Genomic DNA, 22,166 nt, shown 5'->3' with positions numbered 1-22,166 from the left:
CAAGTTGGAAAATGGCTCAGATCCGTGAAACACACTTTTTAGCTCACCTGATTGCTCAGGTGAGGTTCACATTTCTCAAGCACTCTTTATCAAAATTGCTGAAAGATCTCAGTCAAGTTTGATGATGAGCAAAATCACATAACTAATGCCATAATTATTGCCCGTGGATTGTCCAAATTTTCATTATATAATACAAAATCCTTGTAAGCAAAGTTTGATGTTTGGGGGGTCAACTCAAAATATAGGTCACCATTTCAAATCTTACAAAAACAAAAACACCCTCTACGCCAGAGTTTTGGTTCAATAATGATGAAACTTGACCAGAATGTTTGTCTGGTCAATATCTAGGTCATGTTTGACATTAGGTAAAGATTGAATGAACCGACTCCTCTCAGGTGAGCGAACTAGGGCCATCTTGGCCCTCTTGTTTAAATAAATGAGTATGAAAATTACAAAATAATACACTCAGTAATAAAACATTACTATTTGTTTTGTTTTTGGTGACAATAAGGTCTGATAGTTTAATTCATTTTACACTTGTTGCATTTCAGTCAAATGTTTCTCAAGCAATTGATTGTACTATGAATTATTATTATTATTATCATCGCATGTTTACAATTTTCTAACTGTATTTTCTAGCAATATCCTTTACATTCTGCAGTAATATATTTTGTAAACCGATTTCATGATCTATATCTACTAAAGAATATCACTTATAAGAATGTAATTTTGAAAATAAAATATTTATTGCTAAACTATTGTTGTGTGTAGCCTTCATCATTAATTTTCTCTAGAAGCATCTTGAATTCCAGCATGGGAAAAGTGAAATAGGCACAACGCAATGTTCAAATACTCTTTTCTTTACTTCTGTGCCCATATGATCACAACTTATTCAAGGAAAATCAATTCAACGCATTTGCTTGTTGTTTTTTAACTATGTCCATAGCATATAACTAAATGAGGTATCAGCCTAAAATTATAGGCAGATCTCATTTAGGGAGTTTGCAGTGCAGTGCAATGAATCTTGCCGCACCAGTTTAACCCTTTCCCCAATAAGAAGCAAAGTGCAAATTGCTTTTGCAACTAGCATAAAACCAGAACAGCCTGCGAGTAACTCACAGTCTGTTCAGGTTTAATGCTGTTTGCTACTCATCAGTATCTAAGGTTTGGAAATGAAGCCTTAACAACTTAAATCTAGTAAGAAAGGTCAATATAACTTTATAAGGGACTACAAATGTGTCAAAATACAGCTATGTGGGAAAGGGTTAAGGGTTATTGCCCTTAGTGTCTGGGGAATGTCCCGAAAACTATTTGAGGTGTCAACTTTAAACTTTGTATATAGGTTGATCATAACAAGGGTTTGTGAAGTGCTCCAGAACCATAAACTCTTACTCCCCTGATTTTAAGTGTTATTGCCATTTGCATTATGTTGTATTTTAATTGTCCTGGGGCATCCCCCAAACACTTCAAATAATTGTCTCGTTTATTGCAGTTCAAGACTGTCAAGTTTTTAAGGCTTCAATATTGTTAAACTTTGTGACGGCAAACATTTACCTTGAAAGTTTGGGCGGCAAGATAGGAGGTCAAATTACAGTATTTTTATATTAATTTGCACATTTTATTACATGTATTTGAATAATTTGAACAAAGATTACAAACTTCAAAACGTGTGCATGTAATATTGTGCCTATGCAACGAAGTCGGTAAATATAACAGCAATGAATTGTTCCTTTCTGCTTAAATGAAAATGAAGCGATCATAACAGTATAATTAATAGTAACCAAAAACAAAGATATACCTTTGACCTTAGCTTCTGAATGAAAATGTCTCTCAGTCGCGTAAATAGAAATGATGTGATGATAAGGTTTATAAAAAAAGAAGAATAAATAAACGTCTCGCCAATTAGAAATAACATTTACATCCGGACATTTACTTTCTCGCAAAATAGCAAGCAAATGTATATAGGATGCATTGTTTGTAATATTTCAACTCTAATTGTTTCATTTATTATGCTCCCCCCCCAAGCATGGGGGGGAGCATATAATCGCCGCTTTGTCTGTCCCTGCGTGTGTCCATCCGTCCCTGCACAATTTATGTCCGTGCTATTTATCAGCAATTAATGACCGGAATTCAATTAAACTTTATGGGAAGCTTCACTACTAAGAGGAGATGTGCATATTATCAGCCCGTTCTGGTCGGATGATTTTTCACAGAGTTATGGCCCTTTGAAATTTTTACATTAACTGTACATATAGTGTAATTCTTGTCCTCCCAACTACTAGAAGTTTCCTTTTATCTGAATATATAGTGCAATATTGTGACAAAAAAAAACTTTGGGGAGCATCACCTGTCTCCGACGGTTTCTTGTTTGTACTTGTTCTGAAAAAAAAACACTTTATTTTGATAGTATTTTCATTAAGTCAACTGTTCCTTTAACATTTACTTCAGCAAAAACTTCCCTGTATCTTGCCAATAGACTTTCAACGCCGTCTGCACTCTCTTTTACATAGGAACAAAAGTGGACTGTAGGTGCATCAGTATTGACAAATATCTTATTGATTCAGTCTTCAAAAAAAAAAAATATTTAACCCTTTGCATGCTGGGAAATGTTTCGTCTGCTAAAATGTTGTGTGATGAATTTCTAAAATTAGCATTTTCTTTGATTTTTTTTAAAGAATACTATAAGAATAGCAAACAATTTGGATCCTGATGAGACGCCACGTTCTGTGGCGTCTCATCTGGATCCAAACTGTTTGCAAAGGCCTTCAAAATTCGGTTCCAGCACTGAAAAAAAGGGTTAAACAAATATCTGTGCAAATTTCAAATGGCTCCCTATTTCAAACATTATTGAGTTATTGCCATTGATCAAAATGTCTTTAAAGCATTTCTGCACACAATCTAAGAGTTTTCATTTCCTTTATATATGTTTTTTTGTTAACCTATATCAGGCATGCTGTGAACACCCAGCTCCTGTTATATGTATAAACAGTAATACATTTTTTTTTCGTGGTTTTTCGTGGTGGGAGTGCAATACAGAAAACTTATAATTCATACTTCAAGATATAGTTTGTTGTATTTCAATACTGTGAAGGGACAACAACGATAAAAAATCATATTAATCATTTTTCACGTACAAACTATATCATTATTTTTTATTCTTGCTTACTTTATGTTTACTAATTATCCCCCGCCATAGGCGGAGGGATATTGTTTTGGCGTTGTCCGTCCTTCCGTCTTTCCGTCTGTCCGGAGCCATATCTTGGAAGTGCTTTGGCGGATTTCATTGAAACTTGGTATGAGTATGTATATGGATAAGAGGATGATGCACGCCAAATGGCATTGTACACTATCAGTTAATAACAGAGTAATGGCCCTTTGTATCTTGAAAAAATGCTTTTTTGTGTGTCTGGAGCCATATCTTGGAAGTGCTTTGGCGGATTTCATTGAAACTTGGTATGAGTATATATATTTATAAGAGGATGATGCACGCCAAATGGCATTGTACACCATCTGTTAATAACGAGTTATGGCCCTTTGTATCTTGAAAAAATGCTTTTTTGAGTGTCAAATATAATACTTTTGTGTCAAGAAGCATATTGGCGGGGGATATCAATTCAACGAATTTGCTTGTTAATAGTTTTTATCTTGAACTCTGAAGCCAATTTCATAAGAAATAAATCTCCAAAAGCTAGATTTTCTCTACATTTATTCTTAACCTTAAGTTTCAATGAAGAAACCTATTGTTTTACTTCACACTTCTAAGCTAAAGCAAAACATAGCCGCATGTATTTGTTGTGTGATGTTTTTTAGCTCACCTGATTGATCAGGTGAGCTTTTGTGACGTGTCTTTGTCCATCGTCCGTCCGTCCGTCCGTCCATTAACATTTGTTCGTAAACACTCTAGAGGTCACATTTCTTTTCCAATCTTCATGAAACTTGGTCAGAAGCTTTGTCCCAATGATATCTCGGTCTAGTTCGAAACTGGGTAATGCTGGGTCAAAAACTAGGTAACTAGGTCAAAAAAAGAAAAACCTTGTAAACACTGTAGAAGTCTCATTTCATGCCCAATCTTCATGAAACTTTGTCAAAATGTTTGTCTTAGTGATATGTTGGTTGAGTTCAAAAGTGGTTCTGGTCCATTGAAAAACATGGCCGCCTGTGGGCGAGGCAGTTTTCCTTATTTGGCTATAGAGATACCTTGTAAACACTCTAGAGGCCACATTTTTTGTCCGATCTTCATGAAACTTGGTCAGAACAGTTGTCCCAATGATATCTCGATCGAGTTTGAAACTGTGTCATGCTGGGTCAAAAGTAGGTCACTAGGTCAAAAAAAAGAAAAACCTTGTAAACACTGTAGAAGTCACATTTCATGCCCATTCTTCATGTAACTTTGTCAAAATGTTTGTCTTAATGATATGTTGGTAGAGTTCAAAAGTGGTTTTGGTCCGTTGAAAAACATGGCCGCCTGTGGGCGGGGCAGTTTTCCTTATTTGGCTATAGAGAAACCATGTAAACACACTAGAAGTCACAATTTTTGCCCAATCATCATGAAAGTTGGTCAAAACATTGGTTTTATTGATATCTCGGACGAGTTAAAAAATGGTCCAGATCGGTGAAAAAACATGGCTGCCAGTGGGCGGGGCATTTTTCTCTATATGTATATAGTGAAAACATGTGAACACTCTAGAAGTCACATTTTTTGCCCAATTTACATGACATTTGGTCAGAACATTTGTTTTCTTGATACAAGAGTTGAGTTCAAAAATGGTTCCGGTCACTTGAATAACATGGCTACCGGGAGGGGGGGCTGTTTTCTTATATTTATATAGTAAATATAGTTAAACAAAGCTTGTGAACACTCTAGAAGTCACATTTTTTTCCCAATCATCTTGAAACTGGGTGAAAAGATTGGTTTTATATATATCTCAGATGAGTTTGCAAATGGTCCCGATCGGTCAAAAAACATGGCCGGGGGGGGTGGGGCAGTTTTCCTTATGTGACTAGAGAGAAACCTTGTGATCGAACACTATAGAAGTCACATTTTTTGCCTATCATCGTGAAACTTAGTCAATACATTGGTTTTATTGATTTTTCGGACAAGTTGGAAAATGGCTCAGATTGGTGAAACACAATTTAGCTCACCTGATTGCTCAGGTGAGGTTTTAGGATTGGTCTTTGTCTGGCGTCCGTCCGTCCACATTTGGTTTGTAAACTCTATAGCATTCACACTTTTCAAGCATTCTTTATGAAAGTTGCTGAAAGATCTCAGTCAAGTTTGATAATTAGCAAAATCACATAATTAATGCCATAATTATTGCCCTTAGATTGTCCAAATTGTCATTGTATTATACAAAATCCTTGTAAACACTCTAGAGGTCACAATTTTGTTTCAGATTTTATGAATCTTGGTCAAAATATTTATTTTTGAAAGCAAAGTTTGATGTTTGGTAAGGGGGGGGGGGGTCAACTCAAAATATAGGTCACCAGGTAAAATCTTACAAAAACAAAAACACTCCATACGCCAGAGTTTTGGTTCAATAATGATGAAACTTGACCAGGATGTTTGTACAATATCTAGGTCAAGTTTGACGTTAGGTAAAGATTGAATAAACTGATTCCTCTCAGGTGAGTGAACTAGTGCCATCTTGGCCCTCTTGTTTCCATTAGTTATAAGAGAACAATGACTTTTTTGGTTTTAAAAATTATTATATAAATTACTTACAAGGTATACTATACAAAAAAGTAAATTCCATAGTATCTTATAACTATTTTAAAGCTCCAGAATTTATATAAATTAAAGGATTGTGGTTACTGTACAATTTCATAAGTACCCTACAGGTGTATCCAAAGAGGACGATAGGTTTATCCCCAGACTGTCCATGTTTGTTTGTGTTCAGTACAAGTACTTTAGCTATACATGTAGGTTCATTTTAATAGTAGGCCATGTGGGGAATATTCACATTTATTTTTTCAGTTGTCTTCTTTTCTCAAAAAAAAATTTGATATCGCTAGGGATACGGAAATAATTATGTTATTAAATCTTTATCCTTCGATAACTCAAAGAATACTCAAGCTAATTTGATGAAACATGGTATTTGGATTGAGGGCCATATGGGTAATATGCACGTTATTTGAGTGTTTAAGTCAGACAAACATTGTGATTGCTATGGTTACAGATGCAAAGTCCTTATTAAGCTTGGTAGGTGAAACTCAATATGTGGATAGGGGGCAATATGATGAATAAGCGCATTATTTCAGTTTCAATTGTGGTTGCTATGTTTCAGCGACAATTGAAAACTAGAATCTTCATCCTACCGTAACTAAAAAGATGTCCTGAAGCTAGATGAATGAAACTAATGAAGAGACTACTCTTACTTTTAACACATTAAACCGGTATCGGACTGCCTTTTTATCTGTGACAAAAGCTTAATATAAAAAAAAAGTGCAATATCAATAATGGGTATCAGAATTTGTTCACATCCAATCGCCATGTTTACAAAGTATTAGGCAAAGTGAAAGTGTTCAACCAAATTTATCAAAGCCGATAAACTTTCTTTGGCAGATTAAACTATTGGCAAGGCTGCCATAGTAGGATTCTACTCATTCACAAATTAATCAATAAGCAGGCTAACATAATGTACATTGGTTTTGTAATGTTCACTCTAATGGATTAACTGAATGGATCAAATCATTTGTAAATGTTGTAAATAATTGAAAGAATTGAAAACAATAGTCATGAAGTTGTTAGCATAATGTTTCACCTGAAGTATCCACAGAGTCGTGGATTTTGTACTTGGAATGAACTTGGGTAAGATATACATGATATAGTTTATTACAATTTAAATACAACTTATCATATACTCTCATTTTCTTAATTGTTATGTTGTCATGTAAATTGTATCCACAATATGCTACAAATCCTGTTACCTGAACAAATCATACAAAATATAAAGCCTATTACCTAAGACTGTCTGCGAACATAAAAAATAGATGATACCATTTATGGAGATATTAAGCGACATTGATGTGCATCTAAATGCTTATGGAGAATCGATCAATTTTGTATCTGATATACGTTGAGCCATTTTGTGCAAAAACAATTCTGCCATATGAATTGGTACAGTGTGGTCAGGAGCTACTCTGTCCACTTTAACCCTTTCCCACTCAGAAGAAAAGTGAAAATGGTAATGTGCAAACAGCATAAAACCAGAACAGCCTAGCTGCGAGTAACTCGCAGTCTGTTCAGGTTTTATGCTGTTTGCTGCTCATCAGTATCTTAGGGTATGACACCTCATGGGAGAACGGATACAGAGGCACATCATGGTGTTACGCTGGTCTAATTATGTCCTAAAACCCATTTTCGCACAATGCTGCTCATTAAATTCTAGCATTTCAGTGACGATATATATAATTATACAAAGCTTGTACTTTTATTAACTCAATAATGAATTATTAAAAGAATAACTGTTGCAACTATAAATGATCTTCTAACTTTCAGGTGTCTCTCCAGGGCGGTAGGGGTAAGTGAGCCAGTATGGTAGTTTGCAATCAATTTTGAAAATTCACACATGATTTTATTAAGCCAGACATTATGCATGATAATTAAATATTATTTACACAAGGACATGAAAATCCTCTTCATTTTCCTGTTTTGGTTAGTTCTGTTAGTGAGCTGGTTAGTACATGTAAGTCAATATTTTGGTCATTTTGTTGCCTGTTAACCCTTTGCATGCTGGGAAATTTTTCGTCTACTAAAATGACGTCTGCAGAATTTCTAAAATTAGCATTTTCTTAATTTTTTTTCAAGAATATCAAACAGTTTGGATCCTGATGAGATGCCACATTCTGTGGCGTCTCATCTGCATCCCAACTGTATGCAAAGGCCTTCAAAATTTGATTCCCGCACTGAAAGGGTTAAGTCACCTTGCATGTGAATTGGTCCCTGAGTCAATACAATAAACTGCATGGCGTTTGAGTATTTGGTCTTGTTGTGCAGTTTTGTTGGCCATGAAGCTGCTATCTAGTCAATCAATATTTTTGTTTACCTTCTTGTTTGTCAATCAATACAAAATAAGTTGGCCAGTTTTAAATCACTTTTAACTACCATATAGTCATTCTTTGGTCTGACTTATGATTGTCCAGTCACTCACTAATGATTGTCCAGTCACTGACTATTGATCATTCAGTCACTGACTAATGATTGTCCAGTCACTGACTAATAATCGTTCAGTCACTGACTTATGATTGTCCAGTCACCAGGGTTCGACATTAACTTTTATTACAGCAAGACCGTCGGACCAGCTCCTCTTAAAATGTACTAGCCCGAACCTGATGTCTACTAGACCATAAATGACATAGCAAATGAACACAATTGTGTCATGTGACTGTTTAATCAGGATTTATCAGTAAATTATCAGTGAACACCAGATTTTTTATGCTTATAGTAAAACAATAAAATAACCCTTTTTTTTGCTTTTCTTCGTCATATTCAAGCCATGGGAACTGACTCGATTTTCCATCTAGGATAAAATTGACGTTTTCTTGTTTCTTCATATTTACGTTTCGTGTCAGGTAGGCGTCGGATTCTTTTTTTCATTAACTGATTTGTCGGACAAAAATCCGAACTTGAATAAAGCCATTCTTTAAATTACATTATCTTGTCTGCTTCACAAAAATGTTTACAGTGACGATACCAATTTTCGATAGAAGACGTTAAATCATGCTCTACAGTTTTACGACACTGCAGAAAATCATTAATATTCATTACAACTTGACCAATTGAAACAAGCAATTTCTGCAGGAAGCTCTCCTTTGCGTCTAAAAATAGCGATGAATCATGTGAATGCTCCGCGTTTATTTAAATATACTAGTTTTGTTTTAATGTAAATAACGGATTCAAGAGTAATTTTACAGATTAAAAGTAAAGGTTTTCACAGCAGTTATTTATAGTTATATGAATCAGTATAGATTTTTTTTAATTTATGTACGACCAGTCGGACAAGCTAGCCCGCAGTTTTACTAGCCCGACCACCGATCTTACTAGACAATGTCTGTCGGACGTGCCTTAGTGTCGAACCCTGGTCACTGACTAATGATTGTCCAGTCACTGACTGATGATCGTTCAGTCAATGATTGTGCAGTCACTGACTAATGATCGTTCAGTCACTGACTTATGATTGTCCAGTCACTGACTAATGATTGTTCAGTCACTGACTAATGATTGTCCAGTCACTGACTAATGATTGTTTAGTCACTGACTAATGATTGTCCAGTCACTGACTAATGATCGTTCAATCACTGTTTTGACACCTTGCTGGATTCCAACATGTCAATATACGTCTTGAAATCCCATTTAGTTGTTTTCATGATGGCAAGTGTCCTTTCCCTACCAGCAACTTTATTTTGTCTTCAACTACAAAACTAAGGGCTTTGTGTAATCTGTCCTCAGTCTTTCTGATTGATTTATGTTTAAATATCAAACTATACACCTTAGCTGGCATCTAAATTTATTAAGTAAATATTAATAAAAATAGAGCAAATATTGAAAGTCATTTAATATATATTGCATTAATATGTTACTACGATGGTGCATTGACAAATCTGTTGACATTGCCAGTGTTTGTTTGGCTGAGTGACTAAAGCTGTAAATATATTAGTTTCTTATCTGCTTTGTAACCATTCTTATGGAAATATGATCCGCATTCTGGGAAAATGGGGCTTAATGCATGTGAATAAAGTGCTTTACCTGGTTAGCCTGCGCTGTCCACACAGGGTAATCCAGGACTGCAATATCGGCCTAAACTGTATTTTTTTTAAGAGACTTCCTTTAAAATAAAAATACTATGAAAGAAGAAAGTGTTGTCCAATATAAGCCTCTGCAGACTGCACAGGCTAATCGGGGACAACATTTTAAGCACATGTTTTGAGCCCTGTTTGCCCAAACGGGAATAGATTATTTCAGTGATGTGTCTTTTATGAAAGAGTGATGTGTCTTTTATGAAAGATTATTACATTTAGAAAATCTATGCAATATATTTATTTAATTCAATGGAAATTCACTTTAACAAAACTACTTATTGGTTGGTGGTGTGTTTCTAGAATATGAGGCTAGAGACATGGATGTTTTTATGTTCCGCTGCGATTTAGGGTATTAAGAATTGCACTTGTCCTTTTGTCTGTAGTTTGTGGAATTTTTGTGTGCGGAACTCCTTTTAAGTCTTTTTAAAGGGGCCTTTTCACAGATTTTGGCATTTTTTGAAGTTTGTCATTAAATGCTTTATATTGATAAATGTTAACATTGGATCTTAAAAGCTCCAGTAAAAAATCAAGAATAAAATTTAAAAAAGGGGAAAAAAGTAGCCGGTACCAGGGCTCGAACCAGTCACCCCCGGAGTCCTGGAGTTAGTCTGAAGTAAAAACGCATTAGCCCTCTCGGCTATTCCGCCGGGCAAACACGGTTTAAGTATTTTATACCTTATATAAGCAATCTTCGTAGTTTCGTAAATTTAAACGACAACAACAGAACTCTCCAAATTATTCAATCGTTTCGCGTTGCAACACTTTATAATTTTTAGGTTTTCAAATCGTCAAAAGATACATATAATGGCTATATTGGACTATGGTAAATGTTCAGTAATACTGTTTCCTCACAAATATCATAACTAAAACGAAAATTTGCGAATCTGAAACAACTTTTTTTCAATTTTGTCAATTTACCAAACCGTGAAAATATCCCTTTAAGCTACGAAAAGGAAAGGCAATCTCTCACCTTAACAATTTCAAATATGAGCAAATGACTTCCATTTGTGTATATCAAATCACGCATGGATAGGTTTGCAAAACGATGCATAATAATAATATATTTCACCTGGGTGTAAGTTGCATTTATTTAAAACATTATGTGCGTTAAGCATCTTTTGATTTGAAAAAAGGCTGCAAAAATTTAGTTTAAATGTAAAAGAAGTGGTAGGTTTTGTTCATTAGAAATATAAATATGGAATTATATGATGGTTTTTTATCTTTCGCTGGATGAACATGTTACAGCTTTTAATGTAGAGACACACACATTAGCTAAGATACTTTTCGCCTTAGATACCTCATTTGGGCAGTACATCAGATTTTGTCATCTGTGTGGTGCTCATTATTGTGGTTTAAGGTTGATATGCAAAAACCTTCAATGGTTTGTTTGTGAAAACAGAGATTTTCTGATTACCATAAATTGCTGAATTTGTAAACTTGTGTTCATTGTGTTTAAAGATCTTAAACAGTGACTCTTTCTTTTAATTTAAAATATAAAATTTTACTTTTATGTAAGATCAGATGAAATTAAGTATAGTGGCATGACATAATATGTTTCAGTTTATTTTAATAATTATACTATGTAAGATCCATGAACAAATTAAAATATTTATAAAACAAACTCATTTGTAACAAAAACACAAGACACCAATTTGTCATACTAGTTATTGTAGATTACATGATAAATTATAACATATTGGGATATAGTGACATGAACTATTAATGCTCAATATGTCATTAACATTTAATCTCATAGACCATAAAAATCAAAGACAATCTTGTTTAATTAGCAAACGAATATATATCTGTGAACTGATTATAATCTTTAAAACTGATACATATTCTCTGGTGTCATATTCCAAACAAGAAAGAAACAATTACAATCAGAAAGAGCTAGTTTAAGCCATAGGTTATTACGCCCAGTCAATGTGACAGGAATTATGCATTTTGCTTTTATAAATCTTCCAATATGTATCTTTAAAACGACGCCTTGGCATATTGGCTATTGTGTCCGTCTAGTTAATAGTAATAAAATTTAAATAGTTACAGTTAGCGAACAAACTACAAGTACAACCAAACTATTATTGAATGCACTAAGAAGCTTGATGTAGGGGGTATAATTTGTATTTTGCTCGCTGTCTGGCAGTCCGTCTTTGACCAGTTAACTCAGGTAATTTGTTTGCTTCCAGAAAATGGGGAGCATATTAGTGGCCGCTGTCTCCCTCTGTCAGTATTAACTTTTTATATGGAATTGAGTTTTTATGGGTCTCAAACAAATTTCGCAAATACCGGTAATCCTTATCTGTCCTTTGGTCCATCCATCTGTCTTTCAGTCCTTAACACCATTATTTACGCGCAAGATTTCAGACACTTATAATCTGACTTTGAATAAACTAGTTATACAGCACCTCAATATGGTGGGTATTGCATTCTTGTCAGGTTGTTCTGGTCCTTAGGAAATTATTGCTATTCGTTAATTACCATTTCACTTTTAGTTTTTGCAAGAGATTTCAGACACTAGTGATCTGATTGTAATAAAACTTGATATGCGGCATCCCTGTAGGGTGGACATGCTCATTAATGTCAAGATGTTCTGGTCCAATGATTTTTTACGGAGTTATTGCCCATCGATTACAATAATAATTTCTGTTGAATTTTCTTTTTCCGTTTTGACGAAAATTTATATGCACTTTCCTTTTGTCAGTCACTTACATGTACAACAGCTGCATGTTGTCAATAATTAAATGCAATCTTATATATATTAACTAGCAAACATGCAAAATTATAGTAGTGTATTAATGTCCTTCAAACTATGCCCAGTTCCTCAAAATGTTATGGCCAATAATGTTAACATTTGGTTATGTGAATAAAAATATTAATTCTAGTAATTAACTCACTTATGAAACAATCAATGATTTTTTTAACAAACATTAGCTCGACAATTTGAATTTAATTTTCAGTGTATATAAATAATTTTAAACATATGTTAATGGCAATTATCTTGTTTTGCATTCAATAAACTGGGTTCTGTCTTGTAACAGTTTTCATGACCCATTGTACTCAAGAGCCATCAAAAATATAGCTTAGTACTAATCGGACAATTTCCTTAAAAATGATTATCTAAATAATTGTTTGTAAATTGTTCTTATCCTTTCTGATTTAATGTCAGATCTGTATAAGGTGGTTTTTCGGCGTAAGCTGTATTAAGCCAGCTTTTCACCCTGACTTGACCTTTGTAAGTGTCCAATAATACTCAAATAAAATTTCCCGCGGCTAGGTACGAATGAATACACTTCATTTATTCCATTGGCTGATTTGAGTATAACACCAGAACATTGGAAACATATCCGCGTCTTTGTAACACTGTTTTACTGCATGAAACAATTTTATCTCTAATGAAAAGGCTCAATAGATAGAACAGTTTTACAATCAATTTTCGACATAAATACAGTTTGTGCGTTCACCTTTTATTTTCAGAGAATTACCAGAGCAAAAGCGTTTATACTAAAGGCTATGTTGTCATATTTAGTACTTACTTGCATTGCATTTCAATTCGCGAGGATTCGGGTCAATTCGCGGCCATTTGTGAAAGACAGAGTTTATATACAGTTCATCACCGGAGTTCGCAGAAGGGGTTGCGATCATTGTATTACACCGGTCTTACTGACAATAACGTAGTGACTGTAATGCATTGCATTCCAATCCGCAAGGTATCAAGGTCAGTTTGCGGTCAGTTGCAGAAATCTTTATATAAACGCCGTCTCGTAAACTTTGTGCACTTGAAGTCTGTTTTGATCAGAAAGATACTAAATGAAGATATTCGGCGATATTATTGTGGTATGTCAATCATCGATTTTTAATATGGTTTCAACATTTGCATGATAAGGACCAATTTTGATAAAATTAATTAGAAATATTTATCCATTTAGACCAGTTTATTAAGCATGAGCACAATAATGCACTATACTATAATTATGCAAGTAAATAAGATTCGAGTATTGCCGGCTGACCTATATGCACTTGTTTATTTTCATGTTTCTTGTGTTTTTCTATTCTGTAAATATAGATATCTGAGTAATAATATCACATAAAGCAAAATAAGCCACGAAATCTGGCGCAACACTCGTAATTGATTTGCTTATGATGTAGCTAAGAACTGCGCAGAAAAAAGGCATCCGCTACTTTTTATCTCATAGAGATAACTTTTGATCGTTCATAAACATCGACCACAATCAACGCCGTATATCTTTTTTAAAGATATTTCTTGTTAATGTTACTACATGATAATCGATTAACAATAAACTTAAATAATGATCTCATAAAATGCATTTAGTTCAATTGTTTGACTGGCAATGAAATTTCACACAATATTCAAAATCTGACATCAGTGTCAACAGCATTGCTGTTGTATTTATACTATTTATAAAACAGATTTTAAACACAAATTTCTAGCTAGGTTTTCAATAAAATCAAAATAAATCACTCTATATACTTACCAAAAATATCAATGTATCAGTTTTTTATGGTTTGCATTTGAGCTGTGTTTGCTATTTAATGAAGGTTTCAAGTAGTAAACTGTGTGAGCATTTTATTGGCCTAAATTCGACCCGTGGATCAAAAAGAATTTAGAGTGTTTATGCATAGATTTACGGTATTAAATTTTAATCCTTTGTAAGATGCAAGAAATCTAATCTCAATGCTTAGTAATTCATCTGAACATTTTTTTGCATTTTCATGGATGACAAGGCTGTTGCTTTAAATGCACTTAAATGACTTTGAAATGTGAGAATAAATTGTGCAGTTGAAAGCTTCCTCTGTTTTTGTATTACTTAGGCATTGTCAAAATTGACTTGTTGTCAAGTCATTCTAGTCTGTTTGCTTTCTCCATGCTTACAATTTAAGTCCATTGAACAAGCACATTATTGGCGTGATTCGATCAGTTTCACAAATAGTTTTATTAATAACATCGTCCATTCATAGTTTTAGGTTATTGTTTTGTTTGTCTGTTTTATTGTTAGTACCTATACCGAAGCACAGGTGGTTAGCGTGTGGCTATGATATTAATTAGTGAAAACAGCATTTTGAATGATAAATAACCATATTATAATGAAAAATCAACTTTTCTCGAAAAAATAATTTCACTATCATATTTATATATAACAAGGTATTCAACTCAAAATGACCCGATAACGGCGTGCATCGCTTTGAACAGCCATAACTTCATCAATTTGTGCAACGAGGTTCACAAACTTGGTCTTATTCAACGCAGAAATGAATTTCCTTTCTTGAAATGTACATATCTTGCAAGATTTTTTCAAATGCTGAGACAAGTTTTAAGAAATAACACTATACACATAAAATTATTAAGAGTGGAAAAAAAAATCAGGAAAGTTGCTCTTTTGTTATAATTTTATTATATATCATTCAAAATGATGTTTTTTCAGATTAATATCATAGCCACATGCAAACCACCTATGCATGTATTAACCGTAGTTCTGGTTCAGATAAATACATTACTTGTACAACAGTGCTCATATTCACTGATTGTTGTTTCTCCAAACTTTACCTGTATTAGTAATCAACGGCATTCCACTGTTTCCTAGCAGAACTACATATAAACATGAAATAAATCATTAATCATTTTGTAAGTGCTTTTTCTTGTCTAACATCTATTCAAGATCATACATTATTTGATTAAAACCTTAATCATGTGTTAAAAACATAGTTTCCTGTGCATGCATAGTTAGACCAAACTACAATCAATAGATTTTTTTTTCATACCAATACAAGGCAATTTCAAAACTTCATACATTTACTCTTTTATTAGATATTTCGGCCAAAGGCCTTCTTCAGTTAACGATTATTAAGACACGGAAGTAATACTGAAGAAGGCCTTTGGCCGAAATATTTAATAAAAGAGTAAATGTATGAAGTTTTAATAATTTCCTCCCTCTGGAGATCCAATACATAGAGTATCAATGCAATTTAGTTTCAGACGTCTGAAAGACTTTCTGAAACATTTTGTTTTTCTATGACAATGAGTCAATCACATTGGTACTGTAATAATTGTGATGACATGTTTGCATAGGTTGGTGAAGAATATTTTTATTTCTAACTGTTACATGAATTAACACCAAACCATTCTACACTCCTTTCATTGGATTCCATTTAATGCAATAATTGATCGTTTGTGGCAAATCAAACCATTTTATAATGTTTGAACTATAAAGTTGTTGAACTATTTTCATTGTGAAATTCAAAAAACTGTAAGCTGATAAATAAAGTGTCACAAAACACCTTTATAACAAATTGTGAATGAAAAACATGAATGACATCATTTAAAACAAGAAATATCTTTTAAAAAAGATATACGGCGTTGATTGTGGTTGGAGTTGGTGTAAAGAGTAAAGAGTTCAATGAATGAGATCAAAGATAGCGAATGTCTTTTTCTGTTCAGTTCTTAGCTGCATCACACGCAGTACGGGATGTTACGCGGAGTTTTCGCGTCTTATTTTACATTATTACATTTTGCTGGTCAGAAACCTATAGATACAAAACAGAAAACCAAAAGAAGAATGGAAGTGAAATTAAAACATATGAGTCAACCGGCCACACGCGAAATATCCGTACATATTTTTAATATTTATACACGCGTTCTTGGAACAAACCTGTTTTATTGTTTTGTCGGGCATTGCTATTTGATTCGATTATTAACAGTATCGAGAATCATTGCGCTCATGCTTAATACATTAGTCAATATGGTGGAATAATTCTTATTAAATTAATCAAAAAAAAATTTTATCATGGTATTGTTGAAAACACATTATTAAGAATCTATTATTGACATACCATAATTATATCGCTGAATATCTTCATTTAACATATTTCTGGTCTAAAGAAAATTCCAGTTCACGCGATAGCGTCTATATTATATAGCGATTATTTTACTGGCCGCGAACTGACCCTGATACCTTGCGGGTTGGAATGCAATTCATTAAAGTGAGGCCACGCTTCCACTGCTTAGAACGACGGCTTGTTTAAAACTTTATACTTTTACATGTTAAATGTTTAATTTCGAAAACGATTTAAAATGGTTCGGCCAAAACGAAAATCAGGATAGGGAAAAACGATACTTTAATGAACTTAAATATACTAGTACACAGTCAGGAATATGCAAGTAATTGCTAAATATGAGAACATAGCCTTTAAGTACAAACGCTCTGGCGCTGGCAATCATCTGAAAATAAAAGGTGCACAAACTGTATTGATGTCAAGATTTGAGTGTAAAACTGTTCTATCTATCAAGTCTTTTCATTAGAGATAAAAAAAAAATTATGCTGAACACGCAGTAAAACAGTGTTACAAAGACGCGTTCATGTTTCCAATGTTCTGGTGGTATACTCAAATCAGCCAATGCAATAAATGAAGTGTATTCGTTTGTATCTAGCCGCGGGAAATTTTATTTGAATTTTTTGGACAATTACAAAGGTCAGGTAAGGTGAAAAGTGACGTTAAACAGCTACGCCGAAAAAAACATGACACATTTAATCTACATTATTGAATCTTTGAAATTGTGTTAGTCAATATGGGTTGTGATGTCTTGAAGCTAAATTTCAAGAGACTTTAAGGTGTTTAACTCCTGTCTCTTCAGTTTGCAATCACAATGCACTAGGCTCCCTTTATTTGCTTAAGGTATTAACCTTTCTCTTGAGTGTTCAGGCAATAAGATGTACAACTACTGTTTTGAGGTTGAAGTATCACCATGATTTTAATTTTTAGTTTACAAAAGGTTTTATGAGACAGTTTGAAGAGTAACTTCTGTTTTCAGTTTAAAATGGCAATATTGATTTAATCGCCTCCCTTTATTCTTTTCAGTTTCCAGTTGGTTTGTTCAGAGAGCATGTCAGCTATGAGATTCACACAGACGAAAATGGAATGTCTCTCCAGGTAATAATAGAACTGGAAGGCAAAAAGGCTACAGATATGTCATCTTTTGCATTTCACCCAATATTTAAAAAAAACATTAAAGATAATGATACATTGGTTTTGACGGGCTGTTAACATCAAACGTTTCTGCTTAATGTGCCGAGAGCTTATTGCAATGAATCTTCATGCATGTAGAACAGGCTTTGATTTCCATAATTATCTAAGAGTTGGGCAAAGTTTGACAGTAACTAAAATTGAAAATCTAAACGTTAAGCAGTTCTATAAAAAAAAGCTTCAAGTACCTTTTTTATACATACAAATCAGATCTTATTGAGATCTGTTTTAGATGGCTTTAATTGTGGCTAGGTCTGGAACATAATTATTTTTCCTCTAAATATGTTGATAATGACATGGTGTTTAGCTATTGAAATAGAACAGCATTCTTAGGTTCTGTAAATCGTTACTGTTTTTAACCAGGTTTTCCAAAGGAAAAAACTGGTTATTAGATTGGCGAATGCGGGCGGGCTGGCTGGCTGGCTGGCGGGCTAGCTGGCGGGCTGGCGGGCGGGCGGAACAAGCTTGTCCGGGCCATAACTATGTCGTTCATTGTCAGATTTTAAAATCATTTGGCACATTTGTTCACCATCATTGGACGGTGTGTCGCGCGAAATAATTACGTCGATATCTCCAAGGTCAAGGTCACACTTTGAGTTCAAAGGTCAAAAATGGCCATAAATGAGCTTGTCCTGGCCATAACTTTGTCATTCATTGTGAGATTTTAAAATCATTTGGCACATTTGTTCACCATCATGGGACGGTGTGTCGCACGAAAGAATCACGTCAATATCTCCAATGTCAAGGTCGCCACGACTAAAAATTTTATTTTTTTTAAAACAAACTTACAAAGGGGGTTAATTTTTTTTGTTCATTTCAAAAGTTCAGTTTGAGTTTTCTCCCTTTATCAGATTTTTTTTCACAATGAAAACCTGGTTTTGTGACAATTTTGTCCCTTGTTTATGGAGCTTTGCTAAATTAAACTAATAGAAATATTCTTAATTAAATGAATACTATAAACTGATGCATAACTTTTTTTTATGGAAATGAAGATGAAATAGACACAATGATCTGCTTTTAGTTCCTTTTGTTCATTGAAGTGCCTGCACAAATTAAGTTTTGCACAAGAGCCTGAAATTGTATAGGTTAGACAAGTATCAATTTCTTGAGGGATGTTTTTCAGGAGGTGTACAAGATGTTGGACTACAAGCTGCTATATGATGCCCTCCACTTCACCCAGAACATGCACACTGCTGAGTGGAATATGTGTGTCATACGGCGCGCAGCCACAATCCTGGACCATCATGCTCTCACGTATGTTCAAACTAGAAAATACAACTATTGGGTTTACAGTAGAAAATACAATGCATGGGTTCACACAAGAAAATACATCTTGAGGGTTCACACTAAAAAATAAAGCTTTGGGTTCACAATAGACAAAACAACTTTTGGCTTAACACAAGAATATAAAACTCATGGGTTCACAGAGGAATATACTATTCTTGGGTTCACACTATAAAATACAATGTGTGGGTTCACACAATGAAATGCAACTAATGGGTTACATACGAAAATGTAACTCATGGGTTCACACAAAAATACAACTCTTTGAGTTCACACTAGAAAATAACAACTCATGGGTTCACACTAGAAAATACATTTCGTGTTCAAACTGGAAAAAAACCTATTGAGTTCACACTCGAAAAGGCAACTCACCCTAGAAAATAATAACTCATGGGTTAAAACTAGAAAAAAACTTATGGGTTCACTCAAAAAAAATGCAACTCTTGTGTTCACACTTAAACATAAAACTAGTTGGTTCACACTAGAAAATACAACTCATGGGTTATCACTAGAAATTACAACTCATGGGTTCACACTTAAAAATACAACTCATGCGTTCATAAAAGAAAATACAGATCATGGGTTCACACTAGAAAATACAAGTTGTTGGTTCACACTAGAAAATACAACTCTTGGGTTTACACTAAAAATACAACACTTGGGTGCACACTAGAAAATATCAAGTGTCTATAAAGAGCTTGATTTTAAAATTGATTATGAAAATGTTTTTAGCTGTGAGATTTATGCAAGTCTTGTGATACAAAAATTGAAATCAGTTTCAAAATAGGAGTTTTATTCTTAACAAATATTTATATATTGTAACTCCTTGCTGCTACTTTACTACACAAATTTAGTTGTAACATGTAAAGATTGTGTAAAATTGCTGTCCCCCATTTTCTAATAGACAAATTGTAATTTTCTCAAATTTCATACAGTAGTCAGAGACTTTTTCCATGAATAAAATTTCCATAAATACAGATGATTTTATTAGTAGATATTATAAACTGCTAAATGTTAAGTATTTCAACATTTTGTGCTAATATCTTTGTATTTTTTTGTAGAAAATGTGATCTTAAAGTCTAACCTAAATAACAAATTTGGTTGTGCAATTTTTGTCAAGGTGTAAACAATTATTGTATATTCTTTTGTTTTATAACTCAGGATATTAATTGGTTTTACATAGAAAAAAAACAAGGTTGATGCATATCAATGATGTGACAGTTGCACTGTTTATGCTGTTATTCAGGTACACTGACCTCCACAATGTATGTCTGGTATTCAGGTACACTGACCTCTACAATGTACGTCTGGTATTCAGGTACACTGACCTCTACAATGTACATCTGGTATTCAGGTACACTGACCTCTACAATGTATGTCTGGTATTCAGGTATACTGATCTCTACAATGTAAGTCTGTTTTTCAGGTACACTAACCTCTACAATTTATGTCTGGTATTCAGGTACACTGACCTCTGCAATGTACGTCTGGTTTTTCAGGTACACTGACCTCTTCAATGCACGTCTGGTATTCAGGTACACTGACCTCTACAATGTATGTCTGGTATTCAGGTACACTGACCTATACAATGTACGTCTGGTATTACGGTACACTGACCTCTACAATGTACGTCTGGTATTCAGGTACACTGACCTCTACAATTCATGTCTGGTATTCAGGTACACTGACCTCTACAATGTACGTCTGGTATTAAGGTACACTGACCTCTACAATGTGCGTCTGGTATTCAGGTACACTGACCTCTACAATGTACATCTGGTATTCAGGTACACTGACCTCTACAATGTACATCTGGTATTCAGGTACACTGACCTCTTCAATGTACGTCTGGTATTCAAGTACACTAACCTCTACAATGTACGTCTGGTATTCAGGTACACTGACCTCTACAATGTACGTCTGGTATTCAGGTACACTGACCTCCACAATGTATGTCTGGTATTCAGGTATACTGACCTCTACAATGTACGTCTGGTATTCAGGTACACTGACCTCCACAATGTATGTCTGGTATTCAGGTATACTGACCTCTACAATGTAAGTCTGGTTTTCAGGTACACTAACCTCTACAATGTATGTCTGGTATTCAGGTACACTGACCTCTACAATGTACGTCTGGTTTTTCAGGTACACTGACCTCTTCATTGCACGTCTGGTATTCAGGTACACTGACCTCTACAATGTACATCTGGTATTCAGGTACACTGACCTGTACAATGTACATCTGGTATTCAGGTACACTGACCTCTACAATTTACATTTGGTATTCAGGTACATTGACTTCTACTATGTACATCTGGTATTCAGGTACACTGACCTCTACACTGTATGTCTGGTATTCAGGTACACTGACCTCTACAATGTACATCTGGTATTCAGGTACACTGACCTCTACAATGTACGTCTGGTATTCAGGTACACTGACCTCTACAATGTACATCTGGTATTCAGGTACACTGACCTCTTCAATGTACGTCTGGTATTCAAGTACACTAACCTTTACAATGTACGTCTGGTATTCAGGTACACTGACCTCTACAATTTACAACTGGTATTCAGGTACACTGACCTCTACAATGTACGTCTGGTATTCAGGTACACTGACCTCTTCAATGTACATCTGGTATTCAGGTACACTGACCTCTACAATTTACATCTGGTATTCAGGTACAATGACATCTGCAATTTACATCTGGTATTCAGGTACACTGACCACTACAATGTATGTCTGGTATTCAGGTACACTGACCTCATCAATGTACGTCTGGTATTCAGGTACACTGACCTCTACAATGTACGTCTGGTATTAAGGTACACTGACCTCTACAATGTATGTCTGGTATTCAGGTACACTGACCTCTACAATGTACATCTGGTATTCAGGTACACTACCTCTTCAATGTACGTCTGGTATTCAGGTACACTGACCTCTACAATGTACGTACACTGACCTCTACAATGTACGTCTTGTATTCAGGTACACTGACCTCTACAATGTACATCTGGTTTTCAGGTACACTGAC

At 34.4% G+C, this 22,166-nt stretch overlaps 1 protein-coding gene across 2 annotated transcripts in view; it reads left to right on the top strand.

The window, feature by feature from the left end:
- The first annotated feature begins 6,392 nt into the window (after nucleotides 1-6,392).
- Nucleotides 6,393-22,166, top strand: part of LOC127841534 (uncharacterized) — a 48,293-nt gene continuing 32,519 nt past the window's right edge. Inside the window, exons 1-4 of one of the 2 annotated variants that reach the window (XM_052370415.1) lie at nucleotides 6,393-6,808; nucleotides 7,499-7,520; nucleotides 17,674-17,745; nucleotides 18,962-19,092. In XM_052370415.1, the coding sequence (XP_052226375.1) occupies nucleotides 6,753-6,808; nucleotides 7,499-7,520; nucleotides 17,674-17,745; nucleotides 18,962-19,092 (281 nt within the window). In that variant the 5' untranslated portion in view covers nucleotides 6,393-6,752. The remainder of the gene's footprint in view (nucleotides 6,809-7,498; nucleotides 7,521-17,673; nucleotides 17,746-18,961; nucleotides 19,093-22,166) is intronic. The other variant, XM_052370424.1, reaches the window with a different exon arrangement.

The sequence above is a fragment of the Dreissena polymorpha genome, chromosome 1 (assembly GCF_020536995.1).
Source record: "Dreissena polymorpha isolate Duluth1 chromosome 1, UMN_Dpol_1.0, whole genome shotgun sequence".
Classification (NCBI taxonomy): domain Eukaryota; kingdom Metazoa; phylum Mollusca; class Bivalvia; order Myida; family Dreissenidae; genus Dreissena; species Dreissena polymorpha.
This window is presented reverse-complemented; position numbering and strand designations above follow the sequence as displayed.